The following is a 22,248-nucleotide window of genomic DNA, read 5'->3' as shown; positions in this document are numbered from 1 at the left end:
AGCTCCGAGACTGATAATCCTAATATACCTCGAGATCGTACATACAACATACCCGTGGACATGTAGACAAATGTTCAATATTCATATGCATAATACTATGTACTTTTCATTCCCAGACACATCAACGCCGTAACCCAATACAAAAACGCTTCTACTCCAACCTCCGTCTCTTTCCTTCGTTAGGCATGCCCCCATCCTCACCACCCCCCGCGCCTCTCCTCTCCCAAGGCATCTCCTTCCGCTCCTTAGATGCCATCTTTCTGCGCCTCCTTTCGAGCGCCTTTGCACGCTCCCGCGATCCCATCTCTCCATACTTCCGCTCAAGAACCTGCTTCTGCAACTCCGAGTTCTTGAGATAGTACGGATTAGCCTTCTTGCCCTCGCGAATCAACTGCTTTTCCCGCTTCTTATGCTCAGCCTGCACCTCCGCCTCACGCTTCTTATTCTGCGCAGACCGAAGCTTATCCTGCATCCGCCGGATCTCCCCCTTAAGCTTCTCCTTCTGCTGAAGATTCTTCGTCTTCCTCATCTGCTCCTTCAAATCATTAAGCTCCGACGCCCGGTACTCATCCAGGAACGCATACGCCTTCCCACCATGCGGGTGCTTCCCAACCCCACTGTGACCCATAACAGCCGCGTCGAAGCGCGGGTCCCGGGACCGGGGTGCAGGCGGGAGTTCGACAGCTGTGCGCTTGCGCGTCACGGCCCGTTTGGACGATAGCTCCATCGGCGCGTGCTTGGAGGATCTGCTCTTCTTTTCTTTGGATTTGGATTTCGCGGCCGCTTCGAGCTTTTGTTCGCGTGCTTCGCGCAGCTTCGTGCGGATGTCGTCTACCGTTGAGGAGGCGGTGTCGTCTTTCGGCGTGCGCTTGTCTTTGCGGTTCTTCTCGCGCATCGAGGCTTGTGCTTTGGCTAGGGCGCCGAAGGATATGTCGGCTAGGGAGGCTTTGAAGTCTTCGCCGTCGTCGTGCTCGGATTCGGGCTCTTCTTCTATGTCGGAGTTGCTGGCTTCGGACTGGGAGTCTGCATCTGTGCCTTCTTCGCCTTCGGCATTGGAGTCATCTTCCTGCTGGGTTGGTTGTTAGATTTGGTTCTAAAGTAATTGTATGCTTGGCTTACTGAATGGATGGACCCGTTGGATTCGGCATCAGAGCCATCCTGCGAGCCTTCGTCGGAACCTGATTCCTCGGAGTAGACCTCGTCATCTTCTGGTCGAGCTCGCACTCGGCGATTAAGTAAATCGGAAATAGCCATTTTGTTGTTGCTGTAATTAGAAGACCCCGCGGAGGAAGAAGAACTGTCAAAAATAAAATATTGCCGCTTGGGGCGGTCAGCGCGATAAGAACTGATTAGATATTTTTCGCGATGCCCCGATGTCGCGAAGAACGTTTTTGACCAATTTGCGTTTGTTGTTTTATAAATGTCCCTGCATTTTCTGCATGGCCGAGCCTTCCCTCGTTTCCCACTCATAAATTCCCCATCGCCTCACTCTCAGCCTCTTCCCAGAGCAGCCAATCGGGTATTGCCTCCATCACTCACTACGTGGATAGCATGTTCACCAATTGTTGATTTATTCTGACTTGCTTTTGAATAGCTTCTCACAGTTTCAAGCTCTGGCGCTCTGAAATACCGACTGAGATTCTCCACCTTGCTCTCGTCACGTCCCACGTCCTTCAAACTGTCTCGCGCAAGCAAGAGACCGAAACCTGTGTCTACCGCCGCGGATCTTGAACACCAGTCGAGCTCGATTCCCCAGAATGCCGATTCAGCCTATTGCGCAGTGAATATGAACTCTGCACCAACACAAAACGGGCGGGGAGCCAGCCGGCGGGCTCCCTCGCACGCCTCTGGGGACCCAAATGCGGCCCCTCGGAATACACATCGGAGTGTGGGATATGGGGACTATTCTGTACAAGGCAATATTCCACCGTTGCAGTACAGTTCTACGTCGGGTCTCACCTCGAATTTTGGGGCTCAGATTCCACCGACCACTCAAACGCCACAGGCCTATCCACCTCAGGGCGCTCCTGCCATGCAACAGCTCCAACCACAAATGCCTTTGGGACAAGGCCAACAACAATTTGGCGCTCTTAATACCTTGCCGCCAGACCTAATGGCCATGGATCAAACTTTCCTCCAAATGGCACAGAATATGCCCTGGATGTATCCGGGCCTTGATAGCGGGATGCCATTGCCATTCCCACCACCATTCCCTCTCCTCCCTTTCGATATGAATGCCCCACTACCCTCCCAAAACACCCGGCCCATGAGCACAATGGCTGGCGGCGCAGGACAACGGCTCGCATCCGCGCCCCAACGACAACGATCGCCAACACCGCCAGTCAAAGTCCCACTTCCAACACTGCAATACCTAAATCAAGCCTCACTGAAACCGGAGAAGACCGAAAAGCGGCCACTTCTCGTTATACTAGATCTAAATGGCACCCTAATCTACCGCAAACTTCGCAAATTCCCGCCGAAATTCGCTAGACGCACCGGTCTAGATCACTTCCTAGCCATGCTAGTCAAAGACTACAAAGTCATGATCTGGTCCAGCTCCCAACCGCAGACTGTAAATGCCGTCTGCGAGCAGATCTTCCCAGGTCCTATGCACGACGCCCTCGTCGCCCGCTGGGGACGCGACAAGTTCGGCCTCACCTCCGGCCAATACAACAAAAAGCTACAGGTCTACAAGGAGCTGCACAAAGTCTGGGCGGTGACCGATATCCAGGGCGCATTCCCAGGCAACGAGCATCTGAGAGACCCCCCGGCCTCATCACCAGGCACCCAGCGACCACAGAAGAACCGCAGTCAAAGGCTTCGCGATGCTGAGGCTGCAAAGCTCCCCGCGGGCCACCGCTGGGACCAGACCAACACCATTCTCATCGACGACAGCAAGCTCAAGGCTTCCAGCGAGCCGTTCAATATCCTCGAGATCCCGGAGTTCAACGGTGATCCCAGTATCGATGAGACGAAACTCTTTACTAAGGTCCTTACCCGCCTTGATTATCTCGCCCACCACGACGACGTGAGCAAGGTCCTCCGCATCTGGAACGAGCGCGTAGACAAGGGCGAGGGCAGTATCCTCGAATTGGATATCGGGGTCCATGAGGATTCTGTTGACAGCGAGGACGGCGGGACGAGTCTCCTCCCACAGCAGTTGAACGACGACTCTATTGGCGACCTTATCACATTTGATGGTGCCAACGATGTCCCTGCTCCTACAACAGCCAAGCCCAAAAAGAAAAATAAGAAGGCGAAGGCAAGAGAAAAAGCAGCCGCAAATAATATACCCCCGAACACTGCAGCGACAACACCCGCAACGGCCAGTATCGCAACCGCGAACCCGCCAGTCACAAATCCAACACAGCAACCCCCCACAGAAAACAGGAGAGCAAAAATCGGAAACCAAAATGTCCCGCAAGGCGCGCAAAAGAGCCAGAGAGGCCGAAGTCGCCGCCGCAGCCGCCGCAGCCGAAGCAGAATACCGAAAGACACACGGGCTTCCAACGCCGAGTTACAATAACGTAAAGAGCGACAAAGCCGTCGCCAGCATCGAACCAGAAGCGAAGAGCCAAGTCCATGCTCAAATTGGAAAAAGCGAGAAAGCACTTCGCCGCAGACAGAAGGCCATGAACAGAATGGCCCAGTGGGAAGTTGATCTGCCCACACCTCCTCCTGGGTCTCAGACCGCACAGGAAAGATATAACTTCCGAAAACGGAGTGTTGCTGCTCCTATGCCCCAGCTTAATGCTGAATCTGCCTCTGCTTCTGGACCAGCATTCGAATCCGCATCTGCCGCTGCCCACGCCGCGAATGCCGCTCGCATCGTGGCAGGACAATCACCTGAGTACCTCCCTCCCGACGCGGACTTGACTGTCGGTATGGAATTAGATGTTGATGAGTACGTTCCGCCGGATGTTGTGACGGGAACTAAGCATACCCGGTCGCCTTCGCCTGCTTCGTCGGCTGAGTCGAGAAATTCGCTGCTTGATCGTCTTGAGGAGGGGCTTGGGTTTAGGCCTGTGAAGCGTTGAGGTGCTAGCGTTTAACTATGTGTGGATTCCAGCGTAGGGATCTTTTTATTCTTTGTTTCATGATATCCCATTCTGTGTATTTTAGCTCTGACAGAGGTACTGCATGCATACATGTATCGATACATTAGCTCTTTCATACTATACCAGTCTTGTTTGTTTATCATGTAGAGTGAAGTAGAGTAGTAAATAGACCTGCAAGAATAGGTTACTATATAGCACTATGGTAATCATTCATGGATAGGTATGATTCTTTCTATAGTATATATCTCGAGCGAAAAATAAATACAGAAAAGATGTCAAAACTACATAATGCCTGCACGTACTACCTATCCATCCGCATGTCCATCCGTGATGTCCATCTCCACTCAATGCTGAGGTTGATTTTTGCTATATATCCCGTCACCTGTCGAAATATCGAAACAACAGACAGTCTGGACTGTAGGGAGAGGTTCACCCCTCACCCATTCCCACCAGCAGCGACGGGCAGGAATCAAGTGAGGAATAAGCGGACTCGAAAGATGTACAGTCAGTGCCCAGGCTCTGGACAACTCAAAAGTTACCACGGAAGAGCCAGAGGTTTTGTCTGTTGAATGTCTTGACAAGATTGACACAACCAGTGAGGTCGATCCTATCTTCATAGTCCCACGAGGTGTTCCCATGGAAGACTGGTAACCAGATCGTGTATATCTCCTGCCAGTCTTCGCTGGACAATCTGCTTCTCGACGTCGTATCCTATGGTGATGAGTCGAGAGATAGGTGATGAGTCGAGAGAAGGGATATAGCAAGTTGGGATCTGAACGAATTCGTCTCCGTATTGACAGAATCGTGGACTTAGTTGCTTCGGATCCCCGAAGAGCTAAAGGCATCGGGAACAAGTATACCAGGATTGGTAGAATCTCTGGTTCGTTCTTCTTTCGGCATGGCCTCATCGAACGCCACTAAAGAGGGATGCAGATCGTGGTGTAGAGTTGGCTGTGCAATGCCCGAAGGACAAGAGACAGCTGTCGAGCATGCCTAGGCTCTGGACAACTCGGAGGTTATCACAGAAAAGCCTCGACATATATATAGGTTTGTGCTAGTGTATGTTGAGGTTGATTTTGGTATATATCATCCTATCGCTTGTCGAAGAACATTGAGACAGCAAACAACTTAGTCTGTGAGGAGAGGCTCCTCCCTACAGACACCCATTCCCACCAGCAGCGACGGGTAAGAAGCAAGTGAGGAAGAAGGGAAGTCGAAGGACCATAGGGCCAGTGTCAAAGCAACGTGGGCTATAGGAGAGGCTTATCCTAACCAACAGCCATTCCCACCAGCAACGACGGAAAAGAATCAGGTGAGGAAGAGGTGAAGTCGAAAGATCGTAGGGTCAGTGTCCAAGCTCTGGAAAACTCTGGAGATATCACAGAAGAACCCTAGCCCACACATAGCATCTTTGTACCAATGTGTCAACTGTCAGCAGGATGGCCATAGCTCCAATCCCTTTCGTGGGTTTGTGAGCCCTTTGCCAGTGCCCGTAGAGTCCATAACTTGGAACGCCCTTCAACAAGACCTTGTGGGAAGTTGGTCCGTTCGACTATTTCAGGGCGACATGATGAGATCCGATTAAGATCCCAGACCTTTGGAAGGCGGAAACGCCCACGAGGGTCGAGGGTAAACTGGAGACGGTGACCATGTTGAACACGAGGACTGTATAGTATAATACAGTTGAGTAGTCGAGTCAAGTCGGGCATGTCGGGAATCCCCGAGCCAGCGAGCAGAGAATACCTTGGTCGGCTGGACTGTTGAGAAGACCAACCAAGCGACGTTAGCCGGCCATGTTTGATGATAATAGGGCGATCAGGTGTTGCTTGACCTCCATTATTCTGGAAATAAATGTGAAATTCACGAATCCACCAGACGAAGGTTAGAGGCGGCGAGGTGGATCTGACTCGTCTCGCATGAAATGTTCGTGAGAGACCATAGCGACATCTAGGATTTGGCTCCAAGTTATGTTTGATATGAGACACCACATCCCGCTCAATGTTGGGCCATGGCACCAACCTGTCCACGAAATCAATATTGTGTATTGCGCTGCTGATTGTATACTCGGAGACGCTGGTCACCATCTCCGGCAGCCTCGACTCGGATGTGGAAATGCGCCACGATGTGAGGGTTGTCCTAGACTTTCACCCATACATGCGTCGGCACATGACTGCATCACCAGCTAGCCAAGTATGGTACCGGGGATGGTGATGACGCATCAGGTCATTCCAGTGAAAGTCGACAGCTGAGATGATGAGGGATGATGTCCGCTGCCCCCAGGTTCTGCCGTCAGAATAGGCCTCTTTTTTGCGTCTGGAAATGCTTTGATGTTCTGACTCCTCGACCAATGTGTCATGATAGTGCGGTGTTCTCGAATGGTTGACAGTCGACCAGGATAGGCAAATGGTTCTTGCTGTGCTCTTCAGAATCTTGGTCTGCTCGCTCACCCACCGTTGGAAGCCAGGTCGACCGTCTTCGTTTGATCGACACTGGCCAGTCAAATCTGGCTATCTGACGCTCTCATAGGCCCAACCAGAACTCATTTGTGCGGGTCGAACTCAACACAACGATGGTTTGAAGAGAGAAGACAACCATTAATGATTGGCGATGCATCAACAAACCATATATATATATGGCTTCTCGAACCCTAACTGGCGGAAAAGTCCCGGAGAAATACTGCCCTCGATCTTCCACAGGAAACCCGTGCCACAAATGAAGCTGTCACTTTCATGTCAGGAGTCCTAACTCGCTTGTAGATGTTTCTCGAAGGCCTTTCCTGCGGTGTCCGGAACTTGGAAGTATGAGGTATAGAGCAGCATGGCGGATGCGTCATGGTGAACGACATGCCCAGGATGCCTTTCGAATGACTGAGACGGAGCAGGTCAGGTCGGGGTCCATTTTCCAGTCGAACCTTGCTATTTGCTTCCCACCCCAAGCAGAATGCATGCGGTGGTGTAGTTGGATTTGGCACAACTACAGCTTGCACGTATGACACTGAGACGGGGCAGGTCTGCAGACACACAATCGCTCCGCTTCAACTCTTGTTCGCTCTGTGAGGTCCGGCTTGTTTGCTAGTGGTGATTGCGTTTGTCCCCACATGGACGGCATTCTTTCTCTTCTTCGCCGTATAATTGTGCCATTTTCGAGCCAAGTAGCCGATCAGGCTGTGCTCGACAATGGATTTGGCAGCTTCTGGAGATGATCGTGGCAGATTGGCTCGGCCGACTTGTTGTGGAAGAGGTAGTAGGCAGCAAGCAGGCCGAGACTTGAAAAGAAGATGCTCAAAGACACACGACACTCATTCCTGCAACGTAGAAGGATCACGATCAGAGACTCGAACTCCCAGGCCGAAGGTTGGTATATTCCGGGGAAGCTCTGTCAAAAGGACCAGGAAGAAGAACCGACAAAGATGAATGCGATCCATGTGCAGACTGGGGCTATATATTGCGCCGAACCTCGTTCTGAGCCCATGGGGGAGCAGGTCGGGGCCGAGGCGGACCCCACAATATACTAACACTTCATAACTTCGTAGTCACAGCTCAGGCATATCTTGGCGCACCTGGGAGCCTAGTAATAACTGATTAGAATCAAGCTCAAGCTGGTACATCGGAGAACTTACCACAATGCCATGGCTATTTGGGTCTCCCAGCCTAGAATGGAATTCCTGGCTTCTCGACAATGTGTTGACTGAGTCTGGCGTGACGCAAGACGCCGAATGTACTGGCATATCCACCTGCACATGGGGAAATGCTCAGCTTGTTGTTGGGTGTAGATTTGCCGAAAGATACTGCTGGAACTCAACGTCTCGGAGTGCTCACAGGGCCAATGAACCCTCATATGGATGACAGGTAGTGACTTTTACCCCGGAAATGGCCAAGTCTGTTGCGCTACAACCTGGGTGAGTGTGTTCACCTGCGGTCCAAAGGAAGGGTCTGGGAGCTTGTCCCATCCAGGTATGATTTTCCTGTCCACGTCTCTTAGCGCAATATCTGGCGATGTCCTTTGCCAGGCCGCAATAAATGTCTCATCTGGCTCGACTTCGTAACGCTGTTAGTCAAATATCATTGACATTTCTCTCAGGTGTAACTCACCTCACCACACCGAGCCCCACTCACTTCTCAGCCAACGTCAAGGACAATCAGATGCCTGCCAGGTCTTTATATATCATACATGAAGAATCTTGAGAGTCATGGGTCAGGCGTGAGAGGACTTGTGGTTCCCATATATAGTCATGAAGAGTGGGGATAGTAGATGTGAAACATGAAATGTGAAAGGTGAAACGGAACTGGGGGATGATGATAGAAGGTGAGAAATGGAAGTAAGGGATGATGAAAGCTGATGATGATAAAATGCAAGGGAGCTTTGAGTTATGGTCCTATTCATCAAAGGTTCGAGCAGTTCGAGGCTGGTGATGACGCTCCGTCAATACTGGCAAACGAGGATCCTAAGATAAAGGTATATAGGCAGCTTGTGTATAGGCAGCTCTGGTTGAGAAACAAGAAGATGCGTGTGAGAGGATGGTTGTAGAAGGAAGAAGCAGCAAGTGGTTACGCTGGCTATTTATACCTAGGCGGAGGCAAACAACTGTCAAAGCGAACAATTGTTAAGATGACAAGACTCTTTGTATATGCAAGCAAACGGAGTGTGGAAGGGAATGTATGTAGTCACATATCCTGGCTAAAAGCACACATGTAGAAAGCTGCACAGTTTCAAGAGGTATTTGTACGAGATACTACTGATAACTAAAACTACACAGGAAATAAATATGCACTCAAGATATCAGAGAACTGTCTCTGTTCTTTCATTGCTAGAGCTAAACTAGCAGCGACCTGACTGGCTGGGATTGTCATAGTAGCAAAACCCAAGCCAGCCCAGTCGATCATCATTCTGCGTCGCAACGTATTCATAACCGTGATTCAACATCAACACGTAAGACCAGAGGTCAAGATATTTGGAAAAACCCAAAAGATTTCAGGCAGAGGAAAGAAGAGAATGGACATGAGACATCATATTTTCATGCACAGCACGTCCATCGGGGTATTGGGGGATGAAATTTTATAGGAGACAAGGAGGGTAGATCGGGGCGAACACGCTTATTTGAAGACGTGGCCGTCGGTCCACTCCTTGACCTGGCCGTCGACGGTGACGGGGACGTCCTGGGCCCACATGTCCTCGACGAGCTTGCGGTCAGCCTCGTTGGAGGGGTCGAGCTTGGTGAACTCGTAACCCTCGTAGTCGGGGCCGACAGTGAAAGCGGGCTCCCACTCCTGGCCACGGACCATGAAGGCACCGTAGACGACACAGTTGTAGTTCTCGCCGTACACGGACTGGGCACCAAAGAGGTACTTGCGGGAAGCCTCAAGACGGGCCTGGAAGCCACCGATCAGGTTGTTGGCCATGAAGGTGAGCTTGAGCTCGTTGTTGTAACGGTAGTTGACCTTCCAGAGAGAGTACTCATCGGCCTTGAACTGCTCCCAGAACCAGGGCATGGCAACGGTGCGGACGTCCTCGTTGGAGAACTTGCGCTTCCAGTCATCAAGGATGAGAGTGGGCTTGCCAAGAGCCTCAAGGGGGTGCTTGGGCTTGGGGGCCTCGGCGGCGGGGGCCTCAGCGGGGGCAGCAGCAGCAGCGGGGGCAGCGGCCTTAGGCTTAGGCTCCTTCTTAGGGGGAGTGTACTTGATCGCCTCCTCAGCGAACTGGGGGCTGGGGACGACGGCCTTGAAGGCGTCCTGGTTGATAATGGTGTTGTACCACCGGGTGGTGGCGGGGTTGGCCTCGCGCCAGGTCTTGTCAAGGACAGTGGCGAAGGGGCGGGTAAGGAGAGAGGCAGCGAAGATATCGGCCAGGGTGATACGCTCACCAACAAGGTAGGTGTTGGCAGTGAGGTGAGTCTCAAGGGCAGCAACGGCCTTGAGGGCAGCCTTGGAGGCGTCATCGACGTTCTTCTTGTTGTAGGCGTCGAGACCCATCAAGGGGCGGTACCAGGCACCGAAGTTGGGCAGGACCTCAGCGTTGACGAAGGACAACCAGCGGAGGATGGAAGCGTAGTCCTGCTTGGTCTTGCCGAGGAGGGTGGTCTTCTCGTTCTGGGAGGTGACTATGAACAGGACATGTTAGTCAAGTTGCTTTGAAACTCAATTGGATGGAACAATGGAGCAATCAGAGGTGCCAATGGCACAATGTGTCCAATGCAAAAAAAGGGGTGGTCGAGTCCAAATTTTCCCGCAGAGCGGGGTAGCCAATTTTTTTTTTTCAGAGTTGTTTTTTCTCAACAGTTAATATAACACAATTGTTATAATCTGACAGGGATAACTAATGATATCTCATCATAAAGAAGGAGAGGCATAAAGATGGATCGAGTGATGTGTGTTGGAATGTATCGAAAGAAATATTCACATACCATAGACAGCAATGGCAATGGCCTCAGACAGAGTGAAGCCATTGGCACCCTCGAAGGCGGGGATCTTGCCAGTGGGGTTGATCTTGAGGTACTCAGCGCTGGAGTTGAACTCAGCGGCAGAGTTAGCCTGGGTGTTAACCAGCTCCAACTCGAGGTCGTTGTGCTTAGCAGCGACCAGGATGGAGATGGTGCGACCGTTGTCCTAAAGAAAGTTAGACATTGAATCGAATCAACAGAGACGAGGATAAAAAACATACAGGCAGACCGTAGAGCTTTCCGAAGGCCATCTTGAATATAATGTGTGGAAGATGAAGAAGAAAAAAGAAAAGAAAGAAGAGAAGGGAGAGGGGCGAAACAAGAATTTTGTGCTGGCGGGACGACTTCGGTGCCCGGAGGAACTGATGTTGCCGGGTATCACATGACCCAACAAAAAACATGACACTCGGAGACCGTCAACGGCCTCCATCCAGGACCTGAGATCCGAGTTCCAGCCCCGAATCCGCCTCCAATTCCACCAGCCATGGCGTGGCACAAGCCCAACAGCCTCACACAGGCGATGCAATCCCTCCGCCTAACCTCAACCCTCCCAAAACCCTCCCTCCAAGCCCCCCCGAACAACCCTCAACACCCTCCGCACACGCACCTACGCAACAGAAGCCGAATCCAGCCCCGCGGCCGCCGCCCCAGAAATCAACTTCGGCTCCTTCACCCAAAAGCCCGCCCGCATCATCCCCGCCTCCCCATCCTACTTCTCCGGCAGCCCGCGGTTCACCGACCACGTCCTGAAGCTAGAAACTCTGCAAGCGAAGTACGCCTCACTCCCTACAGTGGCTACGAGCGAAGCACCACGCATGGCATGGTTCAAGCTGCCGCAGTTCCGCGACTACGTGGGCGAGCCCGTGCCCATGAAGAAATACAAGTCCCTGGTCAAGATCCTGCAGCGACTGAACCGCATCCAGCCCGATATGGTGCCGGACGAGGTGCGCAATACTCTCAGCGCGTTCTTGCGTCCTGGTAACCCGTATGCGGTGGAGAATGTGCCGCGGACGGTGGATGAGCATGGGCGCGCTCGCGGGAAGGGGAAGAGGAAGGAGTCTACGGCTGTTGTGCAGCTTGTTGAGGGCGAGGGTGAGGTACTGGTTAATGGGAAGAGTTTGGTGGAGGTGTTTAAGCGGGTTCATGATCGTGAGAGTGCGCTCTGGGCGCTGAGATGTACACAGCGCTTGGATAAATATAATGCCTGGATTCGGGTGCAGGGTGGTGGTGTTACTGGTCAGGCTGAGGCGATTACGTTGGCTCTTGGTAGGGCTTTGCTGTTGCACGAGCCTGGGTTGAAGCCGGTTCTGAGGAAGGGTATGTTCTTGCTTCCTTTTTTATATCTTGTTCCCGTTCTTGGCGCAGTTGCTAACTGGATTTCTTTACAGCCGGTGCCATCACGGTCGACGCCCGTCGCGTCGAGAGAAAGAAGCCCGGTCACGTCAAGGCCCGCAAGATGCCTACCTGGGTTAAGCGTTAAAGTGGTCAGCGAGATCACTCGAGCATTTCCAATTTCTTTTTTGTTTCAATACTGTATTATTCCACCACGGCACCCCGAGTTCGCGACTTGTTTTATATCCTGTACTCTCAATGCATCTGGGGCATCAATTCTAAGCTTTACATTGAATTTGAGTTGAATGATTAAATCAGCGTGTTGTACATCATTTCGAGGCACGATCCTAATTTCACTGAATACATGATAACCAGTATGGATAGTTGGTGAAGTTCATCGTATACTTCGTCCTCTTTAGTCTTGCCGCTTCGCATGCCGAGAACAGCCACAGGAAAAGACATTGAGGACGCCACTGAGGTCAAACGCTACCTAGAGGTATCCGGAACATTTTATTACCCATGTCTGACAGGACAGATGCGATAGCAGCAGAATGAACATCATACCCGACTATCACGCACCAATTAGGGCATGAATCGAGCGATTGGACTCTATATCCTACAGATTGAAGAAGTATTACCGATTCTATCTTTAATATAACTTGCTATGACCCAAATATGCAAATGCTGAACAGTGAAAATAGTTGATATCAAATAGATCGACTCCGTCTCAGATCCCATCCTCGGAAGGGTATGCTAGCGAGATATAAGCCCAAGCCCAATTCCAAAACGGGAACACAAAGGTCCCGTTCCATTTTTGCGCCAGATGCCCCTTGCCTTTTTTTCGCGTTGCCCACGCCCCAATGCAAAGCCAGTTCAGATCGTTTCAATACAAATAGAGATGGTGGTAGGAGATGGAAGGTAAGATGATAGGAAACAACATAAGCCAAAGAGAACCACCCACAGAAGCCCAGAGACTATGTACAACTCGTCAGATTCGTCATTAGGGTATGGTAAGCGGGGAAGCGGAAGATTGTGAAGATTGTGATAGTGGTCGTGGTTATGGCGAGTGAGGACGTGATAGTGGAAATCATGATAGCGAATCGACAATGTACTCCGTATTTCGCACAGCCACCTCGTTAGCTCGAGTTAGATAGGCGATAGGTATAATTGGAAGGATCAAGCGCTTATGGCCAAGAGAGAGCCAGCGAATGATCGCCCCTCTCACAGGAGAACGGAAGACCGATGACCGAAGACGGAAGGAGGGAAGGAGAGGCCAGTCGATCTCTCGGGGAAAATGGGAGATTGATAGGTGCCCAACGAGGTGAGAGGTGACAGGTTACCTCTTCGCGATGTCAAATATCAACATCGGGGTTGGCGCGACGCTAGTAGGCAATAGCCTCCCCGTGGCGGCAGCGCTTGGGTGATATTGGCTTGCGTATAGTCTCCGATCGTCATGGCGCAGTCGTGTCTTTCTTATTGGGGAATGGGTCCAAATTGATGCGACGTTTTGGTAGTTTCTTTTTTTTGCAGTTTTCTTTTCTTTTTTCTTTTTTCTTTTTTTAGCTTCTTTGCCCTTGTTCTGTTTCCTCGGGACTTGGTTCATGGTCGTGGTACTGCCGTGGCTTCGGGTCTAGTAGGGATGTGGTGGAGGTCGGGTCTACTATCCATGAGATCAAGGCATTGACCTAACACTGAGGTTTGATTAGGAGGTAAAATAGGTGTATTGGAGTATGGCGCAAACTCACCGGACAGTATCTCTTCTTCCCATATGCCCATTTGGTAATCCACTAACCCGTGGGGTTCAAGTTGATCGCAAAGCTGAATCAGGTCCTTTCCCATAGTCTCCATGCGATCTCGTCGAATTAGACTCGTATGCGCCGGTTGCTGACTTGTCGCAATCACTTCTAGCACCAGATCCTTTTGCTTTTGACAGAGGGCTAGCCAACATAGGTTGAATTCGCTCCATAGCTTCAGACGGTCGGGGTACTGGACGCTGTCGTCATGGAGGAGGCCTACATATCAGACAAGAAGGATTAGCCTCTCACTGTAGACCCATCAAGGTGTCAGATTATGCTTGCATGACGCGCGCCTGCAGGCTCCGAGACAAACATTAGGGGGGTAAAAAGAACAAGAAAAAGAAGGGTCCAGTTGGGAGTGCGACTTCTGTGCTACTAAGCGAGGACAGTCATAGTAAAGTATGGACACTTGTTCCTCTGTCTTCTCGGGGCGAAAAATGGAAACAATAAGAAACTGGAAAAGAGTGCATCTTACCAAGATCCCGTGCATTGGTCACAAGCCATTCGGAAATTTCGAGTAGCGATACTCCAGCCTCTACCAATCTTCCGGCTCGCGTTTGATCAAAAGTGCGGCGCAGGATGCGTTGGTATCGTCCTATGGTCTCCTCCAGGCTGGGCTGATCCGACTGCTGTTGCTGGGACTCTGTTTGGGGTTGATCCAATCGGTTCATGGACCCGGGCCCGATTGTAGAGAAATCAGAGATGGGTGCAGAAAAGGACTGGGTGGTGTTCGGGCGTGCCATGGGGCCTTGGTTATAAGGCTGGAGTTGCGCATTTAGATAAGGCGAGAGTGCTGCGACCCCAGGCCCTGCAGATTCCTCTGGCGCAAAATACTGTGGAACGGCAAATTGGTTCGACAGGACATCAATAGCTGCAGACTGCCGTGTCTGGTACTGTGGCACAACCTCGAAGTGTCCTTGGGCTGGACCTTGCTGACCGAACCCGTACAGCATGGTAGAGTCATAGGGTGAGAATGCAGCTGGATCCTGCGGTGGCGCGCGCCGTCGCTGGTGTTGAATAGCCGCTTGTTGAGGCCGTTGAGCACGTACATAGTCCTGGGGTTGGTAGTTCTGTAAGTCGCTCGACTGCAGGGAACCGCCGTGGAAGGAGCTGCCTGTGTATCCGTAGTCGTAGGACATTGGGACTTGCTCCGGGGGTTGCGACATCCCCGTTTGGTCTCCACGTGGTTGTATGGCCGGGTCAAAACCCTCTGTTGCACGACCAGGTGCTCTGCGAGCGGCATTTCCAGACCGAGACATTGACCTTTCATTCTGCTTCATACGTTGATCGCCATCCATGAGGTTGTCCCAGGATCGGTGCAGATCAAGCTCAGCCCAATGCTTGGGGGACAGCGGTGGGCTTGCGTAGTATGCCAGCTTGGATAATTTTAGGGATTCCAGGAAACTTTTTTCCACGGATGAAGTCTTTCCCTTGTTGGGGGTGGGGGGAGAGTGAGGAAAGAAAAGGATGAGACGTGATCCTTGCGGTTCAAGTAGACATTCAAATCTTGTCCCTCTGACACAGCTGCGACACCGATTTAAGTAACAGAGAAAACAAATTAACACAATAATTGCAATGAATAAAAAATTAAGGGGGAAAAAGGCTGAAGAAGAAAGAAGGGGGAAAAACCAGAATTATATGTAATTAGGCAGGAAAGGGCGAAGGTCAGGTAGTTAGATAGAAATATTAGGGTGATGGATCCGAAAAGAAGAGACCCAAAAAGTCTTCAGAGTAAAAGATAGATCAAGTATATGTATAGCCCGGTCCTTGAATGGGTCTAGTATAGTATATAAAAAGGGTATAGAGGGTATAATAAGAGTGGATATGGGAAAAAAGAGACCAAGGGGGAAAACAAGAAAGGGCTCCGGGTATAGAATCAAAATATAGCATCCAATACGGAGTATCCAAGGTAAAATGTAAAATATGAAATATAAAATATAAAATAAGCCCTAAAGCCATATAATATGATCGACGATCGAGGATCTACACCTAAACTCCATTTGGCGTGATAATCGGGAACCCGGTGCTGTGGTTCTTGGCCCCGAGGGATTTGACATTTTGGATTTAATAGATTGTTTTTTAACTATTATGGAGTATTTTGGTCTTTATTTTTAATTTAATCTATTTAATTCAGCTCTCGAGGTCAGGTGGTATATATTTTCTTTTCTTTTCTTTTATTCTAACACTCTCACTCTCTTGTTCTAGTGTGTAACACTCTATGTTGCCTGGGGCTGATAATGAAGGAGAGCAAACATGAGACAAAATATTCTCCCCTTTGCGTAGAATGTAGAAAGGGAAAGAAAAAAGAAAAGAAAAAAAAGCAAAAGCAAAAGTCAAAGTATAACTAAACGCAACTAAATGCAACTAAACAAAATAGTTGGGAAATAAAAAAAAGGGGATGCTATTTACATTCCGGGGAGATTAGCCGGGCAGCTGTTGGAACCTCGCGGAGATGCATGAGGCTGATATGTTAAGATAATAATAGGATATAATAATAATACTTAGTATAGAAGAATAGAGTCATCTGATTATTGCATTTCCACAACATACATGAAACTACCTTAGATGGTAGCTATAAATCAATTCAAATAGTGGAGCATTGGATCTGCACCCTGACGGCCACCTACATACGTCAGTTTCCTTTTCCTCGGGTTTCTGATTGCTCAGGTCTCAAGGGGGAGAAAAGCAATTATCATTTAATATGTTGTACTCCGTAAGTACCGGGATAAAGGTATTTGTTTACTATTTAGCTTAAATCTCTGTATTCCTATCCGACACACTGGGAGGCAATCCACTGATTGCTGCGGTCCAAGATCCGGGTTATACTTCTGTCGAATGATCTACATATTAAATTTACCTTTAAACATTTAACCTATCCATATACAATATAGATCGTACTCGCGAGAGTACTCTGTACTGAATATGTATGTTTAATACAACGGAGTAGATACACAGACTTCGAATCATCCGCAAGAGGATAGGATGATGCAATCTGCGGATGTACAACATGAAATAAATCAATTTCTCTTGAAGAAAAATGATACATAAAAAAATAATAGAAAAAAATAAACCATTGGCCAGACAGATAGACTCGCGTGTACTCGGACTTCTAGATCATGGACTCGGTATATACCAGCCCGACACGTTGGATAGACCAGCCGGTAGCACAAAACACGAGGAACTGGGTATTATGGGCTTGGACATTTGTAATGGGGCGAAAAAGGGTATCATGTGTTGAAACAATCGCCTTTTGACGTACTTTATGCCGTTAAGAAAAGAAACTATATCTCCATAGCTACCAGCACCCTGTTTCAGGTTTAGATATCTTCAAACATGTCAGACGAAACATGCATCTAATCTTAGAATCCAAAGAGAAAAAAAGCTTAGACCAGAATCTCCCTCTGCCAATCCCATCAAGAGAGACATAAACCCCCCCCCAAGGTAGGGAACAAATCTCCCTGAAACACGAACTCCTGCTACCTACATCGGATGTTTTATGTAGAGGGCAAGGAACCTGAAATTAACGTGATACCCCGCTCCCTTTCTATTCCTTCTTTACCCTTCCTTTCCTCCCCTACCCTCGTAGATAAGAAATTCCATTAAAAAAATATAACCATTCCCTCGAAACAGTGCCTCGTCCTGTACGACTTACATCTCGGACTGCAGACCCAGCGAATCCAGTGCCTCGGAATTCCGAAATTATCGTCTCATCACGCTCATCCAGTCCGGTTACCCAGTCAGAGCACGGACGTCCCGAGACGGGGGTGCACGATGATGGGAATGGTAGATAATATGTGGCATAGACATACAATACATACCACCTAGGTAGCTACGGAGTACATGTGTACATGTATACATCTGTAGTCAGTAGTCACAGATGTATATACTATCGAATGTATATACAATCCGCGTCGACAAGCCCGACAGTATACACAGTGAATACCAAAGTATACCTACCTTTTTACCTTATACCTTCCACGCGTTTCATTTCCTTATATACATACCGGCGTGGCCACATGCACAGACTACATATGTATGCAGACAGGGATGGGACGGGAGCCGAGGTTCGGGAGAACGGCAAGAACAACAAAGAATAGAAGAAGTGGGTGAGAGAGTGCGCGTGTGGTGTATGCTGCAAAGGCTAAGGCAATAATAAGACGCAAGATGCACCATCTGCATCCGCAAGTGCTGGGCGAACAAGGATTTGTCATGGTGGCTGCTCCCGTACCCAACTCGTTGGTTGGGGGTCATCCGGTCCACGAGACTGCGGTCCAGAAGGAAAGAAAAGTTCGAGGGAGGGGAACTGGTGTTTGCCGAGGTTAGTTTGTTGTGGGTAATCAGGGTTGGTCCGGATGAGAACGGGGGTTGTTGCTCATGCGGCTGAAACGTCAAGGCTTTGTTTTGGGTGTTGCTTGTTGGGTTGAGGTTGGAGTGTGTGCTGGCCAGACTTGCTGATGTGAGGTAGGGACCGGGATGCGTAGGTGATTTGTTGGAAGTCGAGTTGTTGAGTTGTTGAATTGGGGAGGGTGCTGTTGTATAGTCAGGGAAGGGGTTGGAGTGGCTGATACTGTACTTTGATATACTTTGGTTCGTCATGCATATACTTTCCAAGGTAGTATTATGCGTCACCATTGACACTGGGTGTCTGTGCCGACGGAAAATTGACAGCGCGACGAAAGATAGCCAGGAGAAAGAGGTCATGGGGAGATAATTTCCATATGTCCTTCCCATATCGGGAGAAAATAAACTACAAACACGTCGCTGATCATTGAGTCATGTCATGTCATGTCGAGACCAAGAAAGAGAAAGCCGAGCACCAAGAAAAGAATAAACACCATCCACTGAATACATCGCCACTCAACCAGTGAGAAAGGCAATCATATTTGATCTGGGCCCATAGTCAGCACGAACACCTCCCAGCAAGACAAAGCGGCTCAAAACATACTCAGTGTCATACTGAGGCTCACGTCCGTATTCTCAACCATATCCGTGAACTCCTCGAAGCTGATCTTTCCATCCTGATCCTTATCAGCCTCCATGATCGTCTTATCGACGATCTGCTGCAGCTGCACATCCTTGAGGTTATTGCCGACCATCATCTTCAGCACAATGAACAGCTCGCCGTTGGAAATGTAGCCGTCACGGTCAATGTCGTACACCTTGAATGCGAATCGCAGTTTCTCTTGCTTGTTGCCCTTTGAGCTGAATGCTGACAGGCCGGTCACGAATTCCTGGAAGTCGACGTCACCGCCACCGTCTTCATCGAAGATGGCAATCATTCTATCATAAATATAGGTTAGGATCCAGTTATAATATATGTAGATCGTAGATCGTATGTGGGGGTGTGGATTGGATGTCCGGGGAGCAACGAACCTCGTGGCGAGAGGGTTGGACGACACCTGGGGAAGGGAGAGGAATTCATCGCGGTCAATAGTGCCGGAAGCATTCTGTAGACTGTTTAGTATGCTAGAATATCCTCTGACAGTCCGTCGCGCGTAACCGACCTTATCCAGCTTCATGAAGCGCTTGCGCAGGCGATCCACTTCGTCCCGGTTGACTGTTGTCGCAAAGTCAGCCACAACCCCGATCCATCGCCTTGACACCATATCCGACCGGGGAAAACGTACAGTTGGATGTAGACACAATGTTATCGAAGAGCTGGGTGGTACCCACGGAGCCTCGGCGCCTCCGCGCATCGTAAATCGCAGCAGCGTTGGGCTCATTGGGGGGGGGCGGCTGGTCCATGGTGGATGGTTGGAGAGGGAAACGAGGTACAGCAACGAGGTGCAGTGGCGGTTTATGCAATGGGGAAAGAAAATAAAGGTCACGGGACTAGTGGAACACCAAATACAAGGAGACAGATCAAGCAAGACAGCACAAGGAGGAGGCAGAAGAGTTGTTATTGCCAAGGGCCCGGGGAATCTGATATCGCCCAGCCCCGCACTAACCGGAAGCGGACAGGCAAGCGAGCCCCTGAGGCCGTGCACTCGGCCAAAACAGGCCACCGCCGGCTGACATTACAACGTCAACCCAACCGCTAGCCGTGAATCACCCCATCTTCAGTCGTCAATATCTCCCCCTTCCATCGAATTTCATCTCACAAATACGTCTACGAGAAAGCGCATGAACAGACCTTTATTCTGATTCCCATCTTACCCCGTCCCCGCCCATGGTCGTTGCTCTATTGCGCGTCCCGACGTCATGACTCGGTACGGGGGCCTGGGGAGGACGCGCCCTAAAAAGCTCACCTCCAAGGCATCCATCCCCGTTGTCCGGGAGTCAGAGATCGATGCCATCGACGATGAAATCCAAAGCTCTCTACAGCAGATCGAAACCGGCGTCGAAAAGGCCGAGGAGTCGGTGAGTCACTAATTTTAGCCTCATCCCTATCCCAGTCACGTGACAGTATCGCCAAAATGACACGAAATTTTCACCCCAATATAAAACGACTCGCGCTGACCTCGGATCGTCTTAGGAAATTCACCTGCAACGCGCAATTAATGCCACTGCCCAGGGCAAAGTAAATGAGGCACACATCCCTACTCCCGAGACCATTCTCAGTATTCTTCAATATGACGAACTCTATCCTCCCATCTTCTCGCAACCTGCGACGTACATTCGCTTCTCCTCGACCGTCGAGGATTGTTGCGGATGCCCCTACAATATGACAGAGGAAGATGATGTCTTCCTCAAGATCATGAACCAGAAGCGCGATCCATCTGCTGGTCGTTGCACAGAGGATATCTTTGAGGAGGTCATGAATTTCTTTGAGGAGACGGCGCAGATGAAGCAGCCATACGCATCGATTGATAATCCCCCGGTGTTATCCTTTGCAGATATGCAAGACATGATGGATGCCACGTTAGAAGATCCCATGAAGATTTTTGCCAAGGAAATATATGAGCACTGGAAGTCGCGTCGGATGGCTGTTCAAAATAACGCACTCGTACCGCAGCTCAAGGTACGTTATTGTCCCATGCCATTGGCCATGCAACATCACTAACTTCAATCTCCGCAGTTCGAGACTGGCCAAGACACCGACGACAGTGATCCATTTGTCTGTTTCCGTAGACGCGAGGTTCGCCAGATCCGCAAGACTCGTGGTAGAGATGCGCAGAGTGCCGAAAAGCTTAGACGTCTTCGCAAAGAGCTGGAAGATGCTCGCGAGCTCGTTGCTTTGGTGCGCCAGCGCGAAATTGCTCGGAGGGAAATGCTGTCCATGGAGCGACAGCTCTTCAAGCAACGTGCTGAGGTCAAGGAGATGAAGCGCAAGCTCAACATCAAGGACGATGATGAGGACCTCATCAACCAAAAGGTAAGCATGGGCATTGTGATCGCTCAATATATGCATATGCTAACCGTTCACCCCATAGCCGAAAAAGAGAGTGCTCGATATGCCGCCTCAACGTCCCAATGCTCCTCAACTGCGCATGCCCCTCAAAGCTGGGCAGGGCGCAGAGGATTTGCAGCTACTGGAGGACGTCCAGGCCGAGAAAGAGAACGAGATTCTGCGCGATATCAAGCAGAACATCACGAAGCACATCAAGTGGAACGAGGGATACGTGGATCACACCCGTGCACCACTCTCTCCTTCTCCAGAAAGGACATTCGATGTGGCTACCTTCCGACCCGCATTCACGGCACAGTTGCCCACCCCTCCATCGTCAGAATCATCTGGTGATATGGATACTTCCTTAGACGTCACTAGCCCGCTCTTCTCCAGAGACAAGCTTGCATCGCACGCCGTGGAACTGCACGACGAACCACACCGTATGCCATCTTTCCGACGACGAATTGGACGTGGTGGCCGGTTGATGATCGATCGTCGAAACATGGGAGCCCGTAAAGTCGAGATGGACCCAATCAAGGCCGACCGATTCAAGTTCGACCAAGAAGATTCCGACGATGAGTACGATTATGATACCGATGCGTACAGCATTCAAATCATGCAGCACCGGGCTATCACCATGGCCAAGGCGCGCGAACAGGCTGCAGTGGCTGCCCAGGCTCATGCGCAGGCGCAAGCACAGGCAGCCCAAGCACAGGCTCAGCGACGACTGCTGGAGCAAAATGGTCAACACCCAGGCTCCATGGGGTCGAATCTCGGACCAGGTGCTGTGGCGGTGTCAGAGACCTGAACGACTCTTTTCCCCTTTTTCTCTTTCACAGCATTTGGCGGGCGTTTTCTTCGTGGCGCTGTTTTTCTCATCCCTTCGTTTCCTTGTCTCCCCTCCCCCTTTTACCACACTGTAGTTTTAGTACTCCCTCATGTTTCGATGATTTCCGCGGGCTGGCTGGTTTGATGCCCTGTTTCTCTTCTTTTTCCCGCCGCGTTTCCACCCACCTTCTCACACATCTCTTCCTCGACATTTCGTTTCGACGCAGGTGCTAGCCATTCGTGGCTGAGCGCGTCTGCATTTGTTAGTGTACATAGTATCTTTTTTTCTCCCGAATCTCGGTGGTGTTGGCTGGTGTCGGGCAGCCTTTGTATGATGGATAACCGAAGTTATGATGCAAGCGATGAATGGGAGGGCAAAGAAAAAGGCTCAAAAACATTCAGAAAATCTAAAACAATTTAATCACTCGCAAGAAGCACTTTTCTTTTGGCTCTGTTGGGGTTCAGTAG

General features: G+C 50.2%; 8 protein-coding genes across 8 annotated transcripts; 3 read left to right on the top strand and 5 right to left on the bottom strand.

Annotated features, from left to right (window-relative positions):
* Positions 1-151: 151 nt before the first annotated feature.
* rrp36 (putative pre-rRNA processing protein) lies at positions 152-1,254 on the bottom strand (the record flags this gene model as incomplete). The annotated part of the gene is made up of 2 exons (XM_057295248.1): positions 152-1,069; positions 1,120-1,254. The coding sequence occupies 2 exons, from the start codon at positions 1,252-1,254 to the stop codon at positions 152-154; spliced, it is 1,053 nt and encodes a 350-aa protein (XP_057143130.1).
* A 532-nt stretch (positions 1,255-1,786) lies between these two features.
* N7519_008471 (NIF domain protein) lies at positions 1,787-4,037 on the top strand (the record flags this gene model as incomplete). The annotated part of the gene is made up of 2 exons (XM_057295247.1): positions 1,787-3,329; positions 3,391-4,037. 2 exons carry the CDS (start codon positions 1,787-1,789, stop codon positions 4,035-4,037), a joined length of 2,190 nt encoding a protein of 729 aa, XP_057143129.1.
* A 3,879-nt stretch (positions 4,038-7,916) lies between these two features.
* N7519_008470 (uncharacterized protein) lies at positions 7,917-8,249 on the bottom strand (the record flags this gene model as incomplete). The annotated part of the gene is made up of 2 exons (XM_057295246.1): positions 7,917-8,105; positions 8,229-8,249. 2 exons carry the CDS (start codon positions 8,247-8,249, stop codon positions 7,917-7,919), a joined length of 210 nt encoding a protein of 69 aa, XP_057143128.1.
* Positions 8,250-9,151: 902 nt separating this feature from the next.
* Positions 9,152-10,745, bottom strand: N7519_008469 (putative translation elongation factor eEF-1 subunit gamma; the record flags this gene model as incomplete). The annotated part of the gene is made up of 3 exons (XM_057295245.1): positions 9,152-10,155; positions 10,459-10,660; positions 10,716-10,745. 3 exons carry the CDS (start codon positions 10,743-10,745, stop codon positions 9,152-9,154), a joined length of 1,236 nt encoding a protein of 411 aa, XP_057143127.1.
* Positions 10,746-10,978: 233 nt separating this feature from the next.
* Positions 10,979-11,974, top strand: N7519_008468 (mitochondrial 37S ribosomal protein uS9m; the record flags this gene model as incomplete). Its single annotated transcript, XM_057295244.1, has 3 exons — positions 10,979-10,983; positions 11,126-11,811; positions 11,883-11,974. 3 exons carry the CDS (start codon positions 10,979-10,981, stop codon positions 11,972-11,974), a joined length of 783 nt encoding a protein of 260 aa, XP_057143126.1.
* A 1,451-nt stretch (positions 11,975-13,425) lies between these two features.
* N7519_008467 (uncharacterized protein) lies at positions 13,426-14,920 on the bottom strand (the record flags this gene model as incomplete). The annotated part of the gene is made up of 3 exons (XM_057295243.1): positions 13,426-13,511; positions 13,572-13,838; positions 14,098-14,920. The coding sequence occupies 3 exons, from the start codon at positions 14,918-14,920 to the stop codon at positions 13,426-13,428; spliced, it is 1,176 nt and encodes a 391-aa protein (XP_057143125.1).
* A 3,636-nt stretch (positions 14,921-18,556) lies between these two features.
* cnaB (calcineurin regulatory subunit B) lies at positions 18,557-19,367 on the bottom strand (the record flags this gene model as incomplete). Its single annotated transcript, XM_057295242.1, has 4 exons — positions 18,557-18,902; positions 18,996-19,069; positions 19,127-19,179; positions 19,250-19,367. The coding sequence occupies 4 exons, from the start codon at positions 19,365-19,367 to the stop codon at positions 18,557-18,559; spliced, it is 591 nt and encodes a 196-aa protein (XP_057143124.1).
* A 456-nt stretch (positions 19,368-19,823) lies between these two features.
* On the top strand, positions 19,824-21,760 carry N7519_008465 (uncharacterized protein; the record flags this gene model as incomplete). Its single annotated transcript, XM_057295241.1, has 4 exons — positions 19,824-19,982; positions 20,098-20,583; positions 20,641-20,937; positions 20,996-21,760. 4 exons carry the CDS (start codon positions 19,824-19,826, stop codon positions 21,758-21,760), a joined length of 1,707 nt encoding a protein of 568 aa, XP_057143123.1.
* Between the last annotated feature and the right edge of the window lie 488 nt (positions 21,761-22,248).

The sequence above is a fragment of the Penicillium mononematosum genome (assembly GCF_028829835.1).
Source record: "Penicillium mononematosum strain IBT 11891 chromosome Unknown utg000005l:1.0-9366267.0:1.0-9372171.0, whole genome shotgun sequence".
Taxonomy (NCBI): domain Eukaryota; kingdom Fungi; phylum Ascomycota; class Eurotiomycetes; order Eurotiales; family Aspergillaceae; genus Penicillium; species Penicillium mononematosum.
Note: the sequence above shows the minus strand (reverse complement) of the source record. Positions and strands in the feature narration are given on the sequence as shown.